Genomic DNA, 19,909 nt, shown 5'->3' on the forward strand with positions numbered 1-19,909 from the left:
CCCACAGACCAAATCTGGCCTGCTGTCTCTTTGTAAATAAAGTTTTATTGAAACACAGTCATGTTCAGTTGTTTACATTTTTATGTCTGGCTGCTTCTGTACTACAGTGCAATTGTAATTGGGTAGTTGGGCCAGAGATGACACGTTCTGCAAAGTCCACATTTATTCTCTGGCCCTTTGGAGACTTAAATTTCATCTTTGGGGGTGGGAACAGTTAATGAATTGGAGAGAGATGATGATAGTGACAGAATTCTGTGAATGGCATTGACTAAGTCATGTTCTGTGATTCGTGGTTTTTGGAACCTAAATTACTTCAGGAAGTGGTTTGACTTACATATGTTGTGAAATGATTACCACAAGAAGTTTAGTCAATATCCATCATCTCGTATAGATACAACAAAAAGAAAAAACAAAAAGAAATTTTTTTTTCTTGTGATGAGAACTCTGAGGATCTACTCTTTTAACAATTTTCCTATATATCATACAGCATAATAGTATATATTAACTATAGTCATCATGTACATTACACTCCTAGTACTTATTTATCTTATCACTGGAAGTCTGTACCTTTCAACTACCTTCCTCCAATTCCCCTTTCCCCACCCCCCCACTCCCCACCTCTAGTAACTACAAATATTTTTCTTTTTTACAGAACAATTTTTTTTTTTTTACTAATCTTTTTCTGAGAGTTGGGATTTTTTGTTATTTTATTATTTTATTAAAATTCCTCATTGTAAGTAAGATCATATGGTACTTGTCTTTCTTTGTCCGAGTTACTTAAGATATACCCTTAAGGTTTATCCATGTGGTTGCAAATGGTAGGATTTCCTCATTTTTTATGGCTAAATATTCCGTTGCATATGTACCACAACTTCTTTATCCATTTGTCCATTGGTGGACACTCAGGTTGTTTCCATGTCTTGGCCATTGTAAATAATGCTACAGTGAACGTGGGGGTTCAGATGTCTTCTCAAGTTACTGTTTTTATTTCCTTTGGATATATTCCCAGAAGTGAAATTACTGGGTTATATGGTAATTCTGTTTTTAATTTTTTGACAGTCCTCCATACTATTTTCCATTGTGGGCTGCACCAGTTTACAATCCCCACGAATAGTGCACTGGGATCCCCTTTTCTCCACATCCTTGCCAGCATTTATCTCTTGTCCTTTTGATGATGGCCATTCTAAAAGGCATGAAGTGATGTCATATTGTGGTTTTGATATCCATTTCCCTAATGACTAGTGTACTGTGTATTTTTCTTTATGTAGGCCAGAAGTTATGATGACCCTCAAAATGGAGAATGTAGGGGTGCCTGAGTGGCTCAGTTGAGCGTCCAACCCTTGATTTTGGCTCAGGTCATAATCGCAGGGTTGTAAGATGAAACCCCTTGTTGGGCTCTGTGTTTAAGAATCCCTCCCTCCCTCTCCCCCCCCCCCCCCCGCTTGCACATGCACACATGCTCTCTCCCTCTCTAAAATAAATAAAATCCTTAAAATGGGGAATGTAACATGTGGTTCAGATATTCTTTGTTTTCAGTGCTTTTTTTGCCTCCAACAGTTTGTAATGCTTTAGAAAGTGAATATTTACCCAAGTTGAGGAAATAAAGTTGAAATAAATGAAGCATGTGAATTAAACTTTTAGAAAATTATGCTTTACTTTGATAGGTTCTTCAGCCACTTCAGCAGCGATTCTTAAGAGTGATAAATCAAGAAAACTTTCAGCAGATGTGTCAGCAAGAGGAAGTCAAGCAGGAAATCACCGCCACACTGGAGGCCCTGTGTGGCATTGCTGAGGCTACCCAGATTGACAATGTAGCAATTCTTTTTAATTTTTTGATGGACTTCCTTACCAATTGCATTGGATTGATGGAAGTTTACAAAAATACCCCAGAGACTGTCAATCTCATAATAGAAGTTTTTGTTGAAGTTGCACATAAACAGATATGCTATCTTGGAGAGGTAAGCACTTTCTAATTTTATCCCTTTAGGATTAGAACTCCTTAAAGTATAACAAAATAACAGATACTTTATTTTAAATTTAATGAATACTATCTGAAATAATATTTTTGTGCCTCCAAAAGAGTTTTCAAAAAGACTTCAGAACTTTGCAGAAGAACTCAGAGTTCAGAGGAAGGCTTATTGAAGGAATATAAATTCTTGCCCTAATACTGTTAGTAATCAGTAATTTTTTTTTTTGATATAATGTTATTCAATCAAACTCATCCAAATGAGGAATGTTTGATAAGACAAATGGTGGAAAAATTTAATCAGTTTCTGTCTGTTGAAAGTCTAAGGTTAGGCTTAAAATTTTAAATGGCAATTTGTATCTTTGCTTTATAATCAAATGGATATTTAGACACTTCAATTCTTTTACGATCAGTAAGCAGAGGTGCATTAATTTTTAGAAATTATTTAGAAAGCTGTTTTAAAAGTGCCTTAAAGGAATATATTTGTAATTGCCTGCAGATTAGCATAAATCTTGTTTTAAACCATTTCATATGGGTTACTGATTTGTAAACTTTTTAGTTAGATCAAAGGCACTTGCTCAAAAGTAAGATTTTATTTTATAAATATTACAGATGTGGTCACAGATGCATGACTGAGAGGGCAGGTCATTGCCATTTATTTTGATGTTTAAGACCACTGTTTGGGGGGTGCCTGGGTGGCTCGGTTGTTAAGTGTCTGCCTTCGGCTCAGGTCATGATCCCAGAGTCCTGGGATTGAGCCCCACATTGGGCTCCCTGCTCCGCAGGAAGCCTGCTTCTCCCTCTCCCACTCCCCCTGCTTGTGTTCCCTCTCTCACTGTGTCTCTCTCTGTCAAATAAATAAAATCTTTAAAAAAAACAAAAACTACTGTTTGGTACTCTGTGCTTTTGCAAGTTAAACAATATTAAATCTTAAAATAATAAATGTTATACAAGAAGTTGAAACAGCAGAAGTAAAACAGTTCTGTTGCCAAAATCTTATTATCTCTCTAGTATGTATTATCAAATGAACAAAAAAATGGATGTCAAATTTTGTTAGGAAACTGCTAATTTTTAAAATATAACTGCCATTTTAATACATGCTTTTTCATTTTTCTTAATGTTTTACAATAGTTTAAAACAAGTATTTGAGCTACTATTGGGATTCAGAGTAAATTTTTTAGATTATAGATTCTTTTAGGGTTTATATTTTTTTCCCAAATAAGTTCTACTTAGTAGTGTAATTTATCGCCCATTCTCTTACAGTCCAAAGCTATGAACCTATATGAAGCTTGCCTTACTTTGCTGCAAGTATATTCTAAGAATAACTTAGGGCGGCAAAGAATAGATGTTACAGCAGAGGAAGAGCAATACCAAGACCTGCTTCTCATTATGGAACTTCTTACTAACCTTCTATCAAAAGAATTCATAGATTTCAGTGATACAGGTAAGATGTAGTGTGATGGTTTTAAACTTTGTTTTTATTGTCTTTTTTTAAAGCAAAGGAATGTTTTTTTGTTTTTTAAGCAAAGGAATGTTTTTAAGTGAAATTTTATGAAGTTCAGTTTATAAAATCATGAAAGTCAGTCTATTTGAAGTGAAGGTAGGACCAACATCCCTTCCTGCTTGGCTCTTCTAAGAATAATAGTAATAATACCTTCCATTTATTAGGTTCTTATAAATGCCAAGCACTGTTCATATCACAATGGCAAGAGATAGGTATCATTGTTATACTCATTTTATAGATGAGAAAACAGGCACAGAGAAAGTCGTGTCATTTGCCCACAGATCAATAGCTAGTAAGTTGCAGGACTGGGATTCACATCCCAGCATCTAAATGGGATGCCAGGACCAGTCTTTTCTGAGTTACACTTTATTTATTTACTTTTTTAGATTTTATTTATTTGAGAGAAAGAGAGTGTGTGTGTGAGTGAACATGAGCAGAGGTGAAGAGGGGCAGAGGGAGAAGAAGACTCCCACTGAGCAAGGAGCCTGATGTAGGGCTCCATCCCAGGACCCTGGGATCATGACCTGAGCCGAAGGCAGCCGCTTAACCAACTGAGCCACCCAGGTGCTCCTGAGTTACACTTTATTGACTGAATCACTCCCCTGTGTTCTCGGAGATAGCTATCCCTGAAAACTGTAGCACTTTCCAGATTGCAGCTTGGTTGGGAACCCTTGTTGGGATGGGTAACACTGAATTCTGGAGCTGACAGGCCAACTTGGAAGGCCTAACCTAGGGGCTCACAGACAGCCTGACCTTGGGGAAGTCAGTTGGCCTTTCTTCGTTTATTCTAACTGTTAAAGTGGGTACATAATAAATGCCATTTGAAATGTCTTAAAGATTAGCTACAAAGTATCAGGGTGCCTAGCATTGTTCCTGGCAACCAGTAGGTAAAAGAAAGTTGATATTACAGGCAAGAACTTTATTAGTAATCGAAACATCATTTATTTGCATAGTTTTCCTTCACTTGCCTCTTAACCCACTGCCAACCATACCTTAAAACCCAAGGGATCTTGTTTTCTAAGAGAAAAATGAATCCTATCTAAAGCTTCCTTTCATACGTTGTGCAGACATTCATAGTAGTGGACACTTCTGACATCCTTGTAAGATTCTCTTTCTGAATTGGGTGCTATGACATTCCACTTTTTCCCCAGTACTTGAGATTCTTCTTTCTCTGTTTCCTTTATTGATTTATTTTCCTTATCCACTGAACAACAGTGTTTTGCAATGTCTGCCCCTACCCTAAGCACAGTTTTACTGTCCGGACAGTTTACTCTCCTTCGCAGTTAATGAGGGGTACCTAGGAGAGAAGCACCGTCCTGCACTTCCCCTCAGTGAATTCTTTCTATACCAAAGCCTCAGCTGCCCATCTGTTTCTAGGCCCAGCCTCTCACCAAGTGTCATTCCCATGTTTTCTGATTTGTTCAGGTTGATGCTTCTCCATCAGGAGTTCTTAACCTTTTCTAGAGCACGTGTGCCTTTAAAATCTGAAGTAGTTATTGAGCCTTTCCCTTAAAAAGTATATGTTACACCAGCCTCAAGAGTTTTACGCAAGGTTAATAGTTGAGTTGTGAACCCTTAGAAACTCAGCTGTAGACTTTCTAGGGCTGAAAAGACCCAGGTCAAGAACCCTGTACTCTGAAGAGTCTGATTCAAAGTTAAAAGCTTGTACTAAAAGGGATAGGGAAGGCTGTTAAAGGTTGTGGAGAGGGAAAAGGCATCCCAGTCATCAGGTTTGTGGTGCAGTCTGCCATTCTAAGAACACATTGTATAGATGAATGGCAGGTTTTCATAATAAAAAGGCAAAAAGATTAAAAGAAACAGCATTAGCTGATAAAATAGATGGCAGAAAGGAAGGTGATACTTTAAGTGATTATTTTTAAAATAACGGTAATTGAGATAAAATAGAAAATGCTTTAAATATTATGAAATACAATTAATATAGTAGAGGGGGAGATTAAAAGCATAAGTGGAATGGGCCTCTGCTCTATATTCTTGAATCCTTAGGAGAGCTTGTGGCTGGAGAGCCAAGTCCCACCAAGCACAAGGCAGGACGTTCTGTACAGTCCTGAGAGCCCTATCTTTTAGGAGCAAGCCCTATGAGTGGGGTGGGAGCTCCAGGACCAGTTTCCCAGGGCTCCAGAGCAGGCTTAGGTTTCCTGCGGGATGCAATCCAGGTTCACCAGTGCCCGGCTTCAGAACGTGGGATTCTTCCAGCTGGAAAGGAGACTCCTGGGGAAGAAGTTCACAATTAAGCTGAAAAAATCATTTTCAAATAGAAATCTTTTTTTTTTTTAACCTGATTTTATCTTTTTGTCTGTTATACAAGTAATTTGCTCTTAATAGAAAATTTTTTAAGTTCAGCGATAAAAAAATCACCCATTCTTTGACATAATCTAGAGTCCAGGATAAATGGCATTGTGGTCATTTCCCTTTTGGTTATTTTGTACAATTTTGTGATTGTACTCTAAATATAATTTTATATTCTGCCTTTTTTTTGTTAATGTGTTGTTAGCCTTTTCCCTGTCATTAAAATTTTTCATGACCTTTAATGGCTGCATGGTACTCCACATTTTGGAATTTAACCTGATTCGCTAATACTGGACGTTTGGAATATTTATGGTTTTGCTGTTATAAATAGTGATGCAGCATTCACTTCTGTGGACAAATCTGTGTCTGAATTTCTGATTATATCTTTAGTACATACAGGGCTCAAGAGGCTCTTAACATATTACTTTTGAAGGTAACTTATACTATATCCTCACCAGCATTTACATGTTATCATTTAAAAGTCATTTTTAATTTAATGAATCAGAAGTAGTATCATTGTTTCATTAATGAGTAGAATGAACTGTTTTTTGTTTTTAGTTTTTTAATTTTTTAAAAAGATTTTATTTGAGAGAGAGTGTGTGAGAGAGAAAGAGAGCACAAGCAGGGGGGAGGGGTAGAGGGAAAGGGAGAAGCAGACTGTCCCCTGAGTAGGGAGCCCAATATGGGGCTAGATCCCAGGACCCTAGGATCATGACCTGAGCCAGAGGCAGATATTTAACCAACTGAGCCACCCAGGTGCCCGAATGAACTGTTTTTCATTGGGCTTCTGGTTTGGTTAGATGTTTGTGCATTTTGCTCACTCACCTATTTAGGTCTTAGGAGGATTCTTAATTTATATACATTTTTTATGGATTAAGGATAATAATCCTTTTTCATATTGGTAGTTATTTTTTAACTACTTTTTTCTGTAACATTTTAATTTCTGTGTTTTCCCCCATTGCTTTACAGCATAGAAAAATTTCACACACCTAAGAGGTAAAATAAGTATTACCGTGGAAATTATTTAACTTACAGTGTAGTTTGTCAGTGGAATAGGTTTTACTTTACTTTTATCATTGTAGAATAATATTGTAAACACAGAATAGCTGCATCAAGTACTCAGAGACCCTAAAAAGTAAAATACAAAAGGATGACCCAGGGCAAGACAAGAATAGAATATATCTAACTCTGTTGGTTTATTGATGTTGCAATTCTAAGACTGCCTTTTTTTTTTTTTTTTTAATTTTCATAGATGAAGTGTTCAGAGGACATGAGCCAGGGCAAGCAGCAAACAGGTCTGTGTCCGCAGCTGATGTTGTTTTATATGGAGTGAACCTAATTCTGCCTCTGATGTCACAAGATCTTTTGAAGGTAATTGAAGACAGTGAATGTGAATATGCAAAGTGTGTATGTTTGGAGTTAAAAGATATTTTAGACAAGAATAGACCCTTGATTTAATTAAGGGGGTATAAGTACCTGCTTATCTGTTAAGTACACATGAAAACTAGAATTTTAGGTTCCCATTGTGTTATTCGCAATTGTGCATGCAGCTGAGTACGCAGCTCATGCCCTCATTTAATCTTGCCCCAGAGTCCTGCGTTCGCTGATAATTAGTGACAGGAAAAAAATGGTTCTTTTAGAAACTTAATTCTAATGTTGGCAGTTCTGATTCCCTCATCATTTGTCATTAAGCAACTTAAGTTATATGTTTGGGTGTATTCCTGATACTTTTGAACATCATTCTCAGATTTGAGGGATTGAGCCATAGAAGGCATTTTCTAGCCACCCCATATGGTAAGAAACCAAGACTACCACAGTTTTTAAATTTGTGTACATTCCGATGACCTCGTGTCTTGGTTTCACCAGTCAGTATTGGTGATGATGAGGCTGCCTTTTCTTCTTTCTTTTAAGTACCACAGGGGAGGGGAGTCTGTTTCATGAGTTGTCACAGAGGGTGAGGGTGGGGACAAAGATGTGGATGGGGAAGAAGTGGGAAGTGTGTGCGTGTGCGCATGTGTGGAGCTCACACAAGGTAGAGTGGGAGAGGGAAAGAGAAGTCAGTCGTGGGAAGGAAGAAGATAGAGGTTGAGAAGTGGTTGGACTTTGCGGTTAAGAGTAGGAGTTGCTGGGGCACCTGGGTGGCTCAGTCGTTGGGTGTCTGCCTTCGGTTCAGGTCATGATCCCAGGGTCGAGCCCCACATCGGGCTCCCTACTTGGTGGGAAGCCTGCTTCTCCCTCTCCCACTCCCCCTGCTTGTGTTCCCTCTCTCGTTGGGTCTCTCTGTCAAATAAATAAAATCTTTAAAAAAAAAAAAAAAGAGTAGGAGGTGCTGCCAGATTCCCACAGAGTGGGCTGGGACCGCATGCTTCTTTCCCTGAGAAATGTCTTTGGGAGAGGATACTGATGCCCCGTGAACCGAGTATTCATGTAGCCACTGTATATTGCTTTGCTTTTAGGGTTCTTTGGTTTGGTTTTGAGGTTTTTTCCTCATCAAATAGACTATTAAACAGATGTGTATTTCCTTAAGTAAAGTTAAAAGTGTGCATTGCCTACTTTTTACTTCAGTTTTCCAGGACTGTCAACGAACTTTTGGAACTGTGAAGGAGTGAATATTCTATTCTACACATAGTCTTAACAATTTGTATTTTTCTAATATGCTGGAATGCAAATAAACACATTTGCAAAGGGTTTTAATCATAGGTCATTTAATAATTTGAAATTTGACTGTTTTGTCTACTTTTTCAAGGTAAACAGATTATCTGGAATTGGCTGTAGCTTTTATTAACTGTCCGGAAGATCATTGTTTCTACTATGTATTACTTTTGTATACTAAAATATTCCCTTTATTATAACTTATTTTTACATTTAATTTGGTCTTCATGTCTTCTAAATCAATATGTTTTAAAGAAATCATTGTACTTTAAGTTTGTTGGTTATTATTTTATTTTACTGCATTAATGAAAAGAGAAATTAGATATCAGTAAGCATCTAAATATTTAATATTTCTTTTTCAGTTTCCAACACTTTGTAATCAGTACTACAAATTAATCACATTTATCTGTGAGATTTTTCCTGAAAAAATACCACAGCTTCCTGAAGATCTTTTTAAAAGTCTGATGTACTCTCTAGAACTAGGAATGACATCATATCCTTTAAATGAACATCGTTATCATTTGTCACTTGGGGTAAAAGATCTTACCTAAAGAAAAGTTTTTAAAATTTGTATTTTTAATTTTTCCTTAGTGGTTTAGTTTTATTTCTTAAGAAAACAGTCATCTACCTCCCTGAATTCTGTTTCTTTCGTTAGTTTGCCTCACCTTCTCCTCCTTTCACAGATCCCAAAGGCGTTTGGCACCTGGTCCTGAAGTCACTCTTTCATTAGGAGCCCCAATTAGTAATGTCATGTACTGTTGCTGAGTCTCAGATCTTAGCTACCTGATAGTAGAGAATAATAAGGCTTTTTATCACTTGTGTCCTCATGATCAGAAACCTAGAAATCTACAGTCCAAGACCCTCTCAGAAACACCGGAAGTCTTTTCTCACATAATGCCATACACTAATCTACTCCTCTGTATTCACTCCTAGAATTTGATAATAGCTATAACTTTTTCATCTTTTATAAGTCAAATGTATCTAGTTTGTTCCTTGACCTTCATGATCAGAATGAGTTCGGAGGTTTGCCAGCTGTGCCTGGAAGCTTTGACACCATTAGCTGAACAGTGTGCTAAAGCACAAGAAACAGATTCACCACTTTTTCTAGCAACACGGCACTTTCTTAAGGTAAGATGTTTGGGTGGCCTGTCGTGAAACCATCTGCTTTAATAAGTATGGTCAGTGCATGTAAATCTTCATTCAAATGAGGAAATGCTTACATCATTCATAAAGCAGGAAATCATTACTTTTTGTTCACTGTGCTTTCTGGAGATCAATTCCCTGGGTGCATTATTCTCCGCTTTTATTGTGTGTTCTTGAAAATCGATGTGGGAAAGGCAACAGGGAATTTGGTCATTTGATGATTTCACGTATCACAGCAAGGGGTAACATCTGTACATTATGGTTGGATTTTTAAAAAACTGTTTTCTTTAATTTTCAGATTTATTTAATAAGAACAACTACCACCCCTCTTTTTCTTTTTTGGAATGGGGAGGGGCTGGAAGATTGAATGATCATCATATATTTTTATTTAGAGGTTTTATGTTGTGTACTTTCAGCTGGTTTTTGATATGCTGGTTTTGCAAAAGCACAACACAGAGATGACCACTGCAGCCGGTGAAGCTTTCTACACGTTGGTGTGCTTGCATCAGGTACTGGACACAAGTCTCTTCATGGGACTCTTCTCATTTTTTTAGCAAGGAGATTATTCTTGCAGAGAGTGGGCCTTTAATACTTCCAGTTCTTAGAGAGTCTGTGACTCATTGCTTCAGTTCTGTCTCAGGCTATATTTCTTTACTTCCTTGTCAGCTCTGACTTTCTGTGTTTGACAATCTGTTTGTCAGTTAATAAGGACTTCTTTTCCTTTCTCCACTGTTGTGAATCATCCTTTGCATTGATTGCTGCCCTAAAGCTTGTCCTTAAACAGGTGTGCTAGGAACCAGGAATCAACCTGCAAGAATAGCAGTGAATGTTTTCTGTCCTTGAGGAACTCACAGTTTTGTAAGGGAGACCAGATGAGTAAGACTGGGGACCCAAAGGAGTCTGCCTTGAGAAAGCATGGAAATCAACAGTGTGTATTTCCTATCATAGTATGCAAAATGTATTACTTAATATTACACTGTGGAAAAGAGTATATTGTTTCATTTTATTTTGCTCAGCCTTTAAAGACTGAAGTGCTCACTCACTGTTTGGGGTTAATGTAATGGGAGAAAAGTTCCGCTATCTCACCTGTCCCTTCCCTATTCCAATAGAGTAGGTACCCATCAGGTATATGAGAAGAACCATATTGGGTCATCAGCTGCCTTAGTTTCCCAACACTCCTTTCCCCTCTTTTTTGTCTGTCCACCCCCACCGCCACCCCCACCACCAAGCACAGGTAAATGTCCTGCATGACTAAGTGATTTTTTTTTTTTTTTAATTAAAAAGCTTTGGCTTTTTTTTTTTTTTTCCTTCCTTGTATAGAGTCCATAGCATTTGCTGTGAGTGGCACTCAGGGTTTGGTTTTATTTACCTTTTTAATAAAGATAGAATTTTGAGGCCTTTCATATTACTTAAAGACTCCCTGTAGACTTCCTATACCATCTGCGCCCCAAGCCAGAGGTACTCTGGCACTTCAGTTCTTGGTGTGCTCTGTAGGTACTACTTTCTGCAGAAGGTACCCAACTCAGGTCTGTGTCCTTTCACTATCATCTTACTTCCTTGTTGCTTATAGGAAGATAGGCTTCTTGTTCCCATAGATACAAGCCATTGCATTCCAGTTGCCTTTTTTAAAAAAACCATATTTACACATGGTAGAAAAGAGAGCAGGGCTTTAGGTGTGGCTAGTATAATATCTTGCTGGGTCTGGCCCCAGAGGGACTACCATTTCTTTTGAATAGGGAAATGATTTGAGTTTATACTTAACTCCTCTGTGAGCAGGTCTGTCCCTTGGATAAAGCATTTGGGGTGGCCATCCTGATTCCATGCTTGTGGGTCAGGGATGGCATACTATGCGTTACTCTTCCTTTCCAGATGTAATTAACATTTCATTTCACCATTTTGGTCTATCATGATATTCCAAGAAGCTAATGAAAAATAATGTCAGACCTGCTTTTTTTTCAAGAGAGTTTATCTTGAAAAGCTGTTTTGGTTGAATGTCCCTTAACCCCACACCTACTCCTCTGTATAAGGCTTTATTATAGAGGGCATTAAAAATAGAAGCTCTACACATACACCCCCACCCCTACTCCCATGTTCCTGTATTTCTTCCGCTCCTTCTCCTGCCCTTCTCCCAGAGCCACTGGGTCCATTACTGGTTCAGAGCACATGTGCTCATTCAAAGTATTCTACTTCCACCTTGAGAAAAGACTGAAATACGCTCCTCCCACTATGCCACCTCCTCCCAAACAACTCCTGTCTGCCTTTGTGTGAATCTGCTGTCCTCAGAACTGTGTTGACAGGATGTCTATAGTAACCTCTGGGAAATTGTTGAAAGTCAGGTTGCAGACTTAGGTTATATATAAAATGCAAAATAAATACGAACAATGTGCTTGGAAAACAGAGAAGAGGCGACACAACAAAGTTGGTAATCGCATGACTTCTGGAGCCAAGCAGCCTGGATTCTTGCTTAAAAGCAGTGCAATCTTGGACATATTAATCTCACTGTATGTAAGAACTTCATCTGTGAAACAGGAGTATAAACAGTACCTACTTCATAGGATTGTTATAAAAAGTGAGTTACTAATGTAAATGACTGGAACAGTACCTGAAATATAGTAAACTTTCAGTAAATGTTAACCATTAAAAAGAGTTGTTGTGATCATTTCACAGTGTATTCAAATAGGGAATTACACCTGAAACTAATATAATGTTATATGACAGTTACACTTTAATATAAAAGAGAAAGAGCTTTCAGACCCTGCCTTTCAGAATCCCACAACCCAGTACCTGATGTGATCTACTTGTGTGATGTTTGAGGAAGATAAATGTTCTTATGTGTACTTTATCTCTTCAATAGGCTGAATATTCTGAATTGGTTGAAACATTACTGTCAAGTCAACAAGACCCAGTTATTTACCAGAGATTAGCAGATGCCTTCAACAAGCTTACTGCAAGCAGCACTCCTCCTACGCTGGATCGGAAGCAGAAGATGGCCTTCCTAAAGAGTTTAGAAGAATTTATGGCAAATGTTGGTGGTCTCCTTTGTGTAAAATAAACAACAAAACTTTATGCTTAATTTAGATCTTTCTGCAAAGTGCACTGAATTGCTAAAAGCTGACTTGAGTCTTGTCCTGTTCTTCAGTTCTTTGGCCGTTTTGGATTTTGGAGAGCCTGAAAGTTTGATATGTAATGCAGTGAAACAGGAGAGGTCACCTTTGAATCAGCTTCTGCTGTTGGGTGTTAGCCACAGTCTGTCATATATGTCTTGTAGATTTTGAATGGTGATTTAAGATTTCCAATTCCATATATGTGCAAACAGATATGGGCACCATGAAATGCATATTCAGTGCCTTTCCCCCTTTATCAAAACATTAGGTGGCTAGCCAAAGTTTAGAATTTTTGTTAAATTAAACATTAGATGGACATATGCTCCCCATTGTTTCTCAAAATGTTGTCCATACATCACCTGCATCACTCGAGGAGCTGGTTGAAAAGGTAGATTCTTGGGCCCAACTGTAGATCCTCGGAGTCAGAATTTCTGTGTGTTGGGCCTTGGATTCTTCATTTTAATAAGCTCCTCCCCTCTGCCACCCTAAAAGTTTTGAATCAATGCAAAAGACATTGGAAACTCCTAAGAGGTTTTGTGCTTTCAGACTTTTCCTCCCTTTGATGATAAGATTTGTAACTGAGCAGGAAGAAAACACACCAGGTGTTTGTTGGCTTCTTGTAGCACACACTCTCGCTCTTTTTTGTAACATCAGCCTGGTGTCGCAGGTTTTGTGTAATACAGGTCTCTAATCATACTCTGATGCCTGAACTTGAGGAGGAAAATACATGTATATTTTTGTTCCATGAAAAGAACTTTAGGAACTGTAGCCATTTCATTGCCTTAATTTTAAGAAGAAAATACAAAAAAGCAGATTTGTTTTAGTAAGAAATCAAGTCTTGATGCTTCAGAGTTGGTTTAGGGTGTTAGCTGCTATGAACCTGGTGCCCTTTTGATCGTGTATTTATGTGGGTTTATGAGTGAAATGAAAGGCTCATTCATATGTAGTCTAACTTTTTGAGTATGTTTCTCTTCAGCCATGTAGCCCATGGCTAATAATCTACTCTGAGTGGCTTGCTTAAGCAATAACTATTTTAAAGGATGTGAATTACTGATTCATACAGACTATTATACGTTGGGGCATTAGGGGCAATAATTATGCTAGAGTGGACGTTCTCCTCATTTCACAGGAGCCATGTAAATTTAATTTAAGAGATTAAAAAATTCCTATTTAGATCCTCTAGTTTGATTTTTCTAATCAGGACTTTTGTACTGCTGCCATGCTCCCCTTAATTCTGTGTGCCAGCTTAAATTATGGAAATGAAAGCTAAGTTATAAACTGCAGGCATATGAAACTCTGCCCACCTCAGTGTCAGAAATCCCACAGCACAGTGACAGAGGACTCTGGTGCAGGCGCACTCTGAAACTGTGCTTCTAAGGGGTGGGTTTCCTCCTCCTGCTATGTTCTTGACACCTACACGCTCAACTGTCCTTCGAATGTCGTGTTCATATCTGAATTGCATATAGTATACGCACCTTCACATGCGATGCTGTGCAAAACTCTGTGTAACTCTGTGCTACTAACAGTTATAGTGTCGAAATTACACCCACCCTGTGCATGTGACGTTAGACACGAGTGAATGCAAGGGCTAGGGCCATAACTTTGTGAGGAACATTACTCTTAATTCAGTCACTGTTGAGTAACAACTGAGGTGGAGCAAAAGCATCTTAAAAGACAGCTAGGAAAAAACTAATATCATTCTTCATGAAATATACATGTTATATTTTTAAAAACACTTTGAACAAGTGCATTTATTTTTAGATTTTTTTTCTTCTTTTTTCCCCTTAACTTGAAAGTCCGATGTGGCATTGTACTTGGTGTTTCATGTTTCCCAGCTCCCTCACGCTTTCTCATTAGTTGTGCGCTGGGCGTATCTGTGTGTTCAGTAAGTATAGTCCCTTTGCCAAAGGACGCTGAAATACGCAGCTTAACTGGGTAGGTCTGCTGGCCATGACAAAACTATAATCAAATTGTTAAAAGTAAAGATGAGTAGGAAAGAAATGCCTTGTTAAATAAAAAGGCATCAGTATTTAGTAACTTCTCTCTAGACAGTAATGTATCTGCTGAATTGGCCCAGATGTTATTATAATACTGCAGTTTCATTAGATGAGTTTCAATTAAAGTGAGATTTACTTCGGATTGGACCAAATGATACTTCAGTATTGCCAGAATGTTGATCAGTGGCAAACTGGGGAAAAACAGCCACCACCATTTTCTAGGTAATGGGGATGCCACTTTAATTGCAACGGCTAAGACTTCTTTTCAGGGTGTTTGTGTATGTCTGCCTGATTGAATATTTGTTTAGTTTGGGTCTTCTGTTTTACTTTGTCCAGTTTTGTCTTTGGCTATATTTACTGGCTCTTTGGTTTTTGGGGTTTTTGTTTGAATGCTCTTGGCCCAGTGAATGTAAAAGAACACTGGCTTATTTCTAGTAAATTGATTCGTACTATTAAGACTAAGTTGTTAAAAGAGTTTTAAAAACAAAAACATTATTTGTGCCCCCCTTTTTATATGTTAAAGGGACACCATTGACGATACGATTTTTAGAATTTTGTGCTTTACGAAATTTCTGTTGTTCATATATAATATCCTTTAACTTCTAGTTTTCTTTTTTTTTTTTTAATTTTATTATGTTATGTTAGTCACCATACAATACATCATTGGTTTTTGATGTGGTGATCTAACTTCTAGTTTTCAATTCATCCTTTGACTTATTTCTTGTTTTATTTTTCTTTCCCATTTGTTTCCCAAAGGCATAGTCTCTACAGAGTCCCAAGGCACAATCACTAGGGACTTGGTCCTTTCACAATTTGTATCCATATTAACAGTACCTGTAACTGTATTCTTGTAGCTCTGTTAAAAGGATTAGTTTGTTTTTACAGTCCTTCTGGATGGGTGGCTGCCTGGGTAGCTAAACTGTTTGGCAGTATTTGACAGTGTCCTTCTCAGCACGGTTATCCGGGTCTTTCTGCCTGGCTGTCTCTTAATCTGTTGGAAGACAGGAGGGGCATGTTAACATCACTGCATTGAGTTTTTTGTCTGGTATAAAGTATGACATGTAAAAAAACAAAAAACTTTGCAATATTTTTCAAATTTTAAGAATTTAGTCTTATTTCATTGTAAACCATGTATCTAATTATATTACGTTACTCTGTTCAGATATGATGGTTACTACCTTTTTTTTTTAGTTTTCACTTCACAACCAAGCATCTCTATTATTATAACTTCCCCCCAGCCAGCAATATTTAACATTCCCCTTACTGTCTTTGATTGAACTTTCTCTTTTACCAAGATGTCAAGTCTTTGTCTTTCTAATACCACCATATTTCCCATTTCGGTTAATACTTGTATGAATCCCTCAAGTATGGAAGGGAACTAGCTTTCAGTTCCAAGGATTTCGGGTTTGAGTATCCTAGTCTAGTATTCGGTGTCAGTTGAACCCTTAAAAAACCCTTTTAAAACAGTTTTACTTGTTTCTGTTTGCCACTTCTGTGGTTGTCATTAGACCTTATAAGTTAGCTGTCTCACAGATATCCTGAATAAAATATTAGCTGTTAAGGCAGAAGGAACCTCAATACTTCTTAGTGTTTGTTTGTTTTTTAAACAGAATAAAGAATGGATTTGGATAAAAGTTTTTTAACATAATTTTCTGTAAATTCTTCTACAAAACAGCATAGCTGATTTGAGGATGTAATAATGTTTTAAATTATTTTAAAATGCAAGTGGGTATTCTCTGATTTGGTAAAAACCCTACATTTAAGAATTCTTTAAAAATTGATTTTCTAAAATTAAAAAATGTCCAGATTAGGTATATGGCTGAGCTCAAATTGATTTGAAGTGCCCTGGTGAAAGCTCAACTTTAAATATTTAGATTTAGATGTGAGAAATGTGAACTATTCCTGACTGATGATAATGGGAACCCATAACATACTTAGCCAAAGAATATATTTGGTTCAGGTAAAGATATAAACCTAATAATGGGCATCCATTCTTTTTTTAAAGAGGATGGATGAAGTGCTGTGTTCTGGCCTGTAGCTCTCTCTGCTTAGAAAAGACTGAAGTATTCTGCAGCAGCTTCAGTGGTGACTGGGAGGTGCGGCTGGCACATCACACTCTGAGACCCACACCAAAAGCCGTCTTCATCCACCGCATCCACTGGGCTTTGCTCTTCACTTATTCCCAGGCCTTCCTGCCAGTGGAGAGGTTTTGTTTTCTTTTTCTGTCTATATTCGTAGGCCTCTTAGCTATTAGGAGCTGTCAGATGTGTACTAATAGCTAATGTTCCTAGCCTGAAATTAAAAGTACTGCATCCGCACCATGTACCTGATGGGGATCTGACCTCAAGTGTGTTCTGAGCCCAGGCTTCCTGGCGTGGTGTCTTTTTTAACCACATAAGATTCTGACAGATTGCAAATACTGGTATTGTGATTTGGTTCTCTGTACAAAGAAAGAAGCTCCATGCAGTGAGTTTGTGGTTTGATGGTCACAAAATGTTAGCACTGCTACCATTCAGCACGTGTAAAATTTTTTAAATTTATAAATATTAAAATTTTAAACTTACACTAAGACTTTTCAGTTTTTTTAAAGAAACCCAGGGATGAGTATGCTGTTTAAATATTTACCTCTATTAACATTACTAATGAAGGTATAAAGTTGCATTTAATTTTTCAAAAGATGCTACAGTATGATTTTAGGAAATAAGGCTATGTACTGAGCCAGTTACAAGCTGAATATCAGATTGATAAAATTTTATTTGTATTTTTAAAATCCATAAATGGGAGTTAAATGTGTCTTTTCACTAAATATTTTTATTACAGTTTTGTTTTGACCATGTGTGATTTGTTCATGGGTATTTAGCTAGACTGTTTTATGAAGCTTATTGAAATGGTGCTAGTTCATTTACAATCATAGTATGTGACACTGGGGACATTGCATAATCATAAAATAATTTTGATAAAAAACATGAGACATATCTGTACAGATAAAGATTTGCATTAACCTTCTGAGAAAACACCCAAACCGTAATAGAGTATTCAGAACTCAGAAAGAAAAAAGTTCGTTTATATTCTGTAATATCGAGCATATTTTTTTATTTCACCTCACGGTCTTAGAAACATTTTCAGAGTTATTAGTTAAATCACTGGATTTGGGCATATTTGTAGTAAATATTTTTAGTAGTTTGGGTCATTCTTTTCAGCCTTTCAGGGAAAGTGGAAAATTACCATCATGCTCTGTGTTAGACTTACAGACTTGAACCCTTTGCCCAATCTTTTTTTTTTTTTTTTTTAAGATTTTATTTATTTATTTGACAGCGAGAGACACAGCGAGAGAAGGAACACAAGCAGGGGGAGTGGGAGAGGGAGAAGCAGGCTTCCTGCAGAGCAAGGAGCCCGATGCGGGGCTCGATCCCAGGACCCCGGGATCATGACCTGAGCCAAAGGCAGATGCTTAACAACTGAGCCACCCAGGCGCCCCCCCTTTGCCCAATCTTAAATCTTGTAAACATGTGCAGTGGAAAGTTAATTTTTTTAAGAAAAGGAAATGCTTGAAATATATTTATTTTAAACTTGATTTTGCTTTGAATATTCATTGATTTATAATGGTATTTCTTAGGTTATGTTGAAATTTGATTCTACTCCAAGGATGGATAAAGAAACAGCAGGTTGTTTAAGAGGCAGAGTAAGTAGAGTACATGTTGAGTTTTTGATTCACCCTCTTTCATTATTAAGGGGGGACGTTAGGCACAGACTAATCACCTGTCATTTGAAGAGAGCCATAGATGATTTTAAAGGTCCCATATATAAAAATTAGTATTTTTAAAAAGTCATCTTTAATGGTTCTCTCTAAAAATACAGTCATTTTATATTGAGTGGTTTGTGAATAATGCCTTTGATGCGTTGATTAGATATATGACATTTTTGTTTGTGTTTTAGGCATAGCATCCCAGATTGAGTCTGTGCATTCTTTGTAATCTCAAATGGCAGTTCAATTCGAACTTTCTTTTAAAACTAAGCAGAAGCAACAGCATGTTCAGTGAAACTATTGAGAAAATCTCCCACTCAGAAATTCCATACAGTACTAATAGCAGCGTTCTGTCTCACCTCCTATTGACCTCTTTCCGGGTAAATTGTTTTTAACATCTAGCATGACATTGAACAGAGAGAGGTAAGTCACTGATAATTCCAGGAGTTGAAGAATGAAAAAGCTGAAGTGAAGAGCGCTTAAATAGGGATGTGCTAAATATTCTTATTTCCACAGTAGTTAGCAGTTTTAAGTTTTTATGGTGTTCACTTCAGTTTACTTTGCCAGGTGAGTCTTCAAATATTCCTATTAGTAAGCCTGAGATCTTAGGCTGCAATACTCATTTGTATACCTGGTTATAATTGCATTGCCCTCGATGGTCCTTTCTGAGGACTAACCTGGTAAAGCCATTTGAACTGGTACGGTACAGGGGAGAAGCAGAGAGACCTAGATTCATTTCCTAACTAAGCTAATATTTAGGGTTTATGTTAATTTCCATGGGCCTTTCATCTATATAATAGGACCATAAATGTTGTTCATTCTTCCCAAAGGAAAAATTTAAAACATGGTAATGGATATAATAGATGCTCAGTAGAGTCCATTATATTTAAAGATTATTTCTAAGAACACATTTTGATCAATAAACGTCCTAATACAAAGTCTAATTTAGTCATTAATTATTTTTAAATACTGTGATACCTTCACATCAATAAAATGTGACCACCTAGCCCTAGCCACAACCACCATGTTGGTATTGGGATAGAGTTCACCATATTATTTACTGTTTCTTCTTTTCTATATGAGAAAATTGATTGATTTAAGTCAGTGGTTTCAATTTCTGTTGAATATTCAGCTCCTGTTCCTACAACAACAACAATCCTAAAGTGATTCCTAAAGTAAGTTTCATGAATCACTAATTCTTTATAACTTAGCTGTTATCAAATAAATTGGAGAAATAAAACAAGTGGGGATTTTTGGGTTTTTTTTTTTTTTAACTATGTGAAGTTAAAGCTTTACTACATTAATGCACGTTGGAAACTCTAGAAGATCTTAATGAGATTTTTATCAGCCTATTTAATGGTTTCTATTCAAAGCATCTATGGGACTAGAACTCTCGTGAACATCCTTTGCAACATGCTTAGGTTGAATAATCTGGTGATACAGTCCTTGACGAATGGAAGAAAAAAAAGACCAGAATCTGTGTTCTTGTAA

General features: G+C 37.2%; 1 protein-coding gene across 4 annotated transcripts in view; it reads left to right on the forward strand.

Annotated features, from left to right (window-relative positions):
• Positions 1–17,872, forward strand: part of XPO4 (exportin 4) — a 117,332-nt gene extending 99,460 nt beyond the window's left edge. For all 4 annotated transcript variants that reach the window (XM_032403375.1, XM_032403371.1, XM_032403373.1 and 1 more), the window contains 7 exons: positions 1,665–1,958; positions 3,230–3,410; positions 7,030–7,148; positions 8,792–8,922; positions 9,440–9,557; positions 9,989–10,081; positions 12,427–17,872. In XM_032403375.1, coding sequence (XP_032259266.1) covers positions 1,665–1,958; positions 3,230–3,410; positions 7,030–7,148; positions 8,792–8,922; positions 9,440–9,557; positions 9,989–10,081; positions 12,427–12,624 — 1,134 coding nt within the window. In that variant the 3' untranslated portion in view covers positions 12,625–17,872. The remainder of the gene's footprint in view (positions 1–1,664; positions 1,959–3,229; positions 3,411–7,029; positions 7,149–8,791; positions 8,923–9,439; positions 9,558–9,988; positions 10,082–12,426) is intronic.
• The last annotated feature ends 2,037 nt before the right edge of the window (positions 17,873–19,909 follow it).

Source organism: Phoca vitulina, unplaced genomic scaffold, assembly GCF_004348235.1.
Source record: "Phoca vitulina isolate PV1807 unplaced genomic scaffold, GSC_HSeal_1.0 scaffold5, whole genome shotgun sequence".
NCBI classification, from domain to species: domain Eukaryota; kingdom Metazoa; phylum Chordata; class Mammalia; order Carnivora; family Phocidae; genus Phoca; species Phoca vitulina.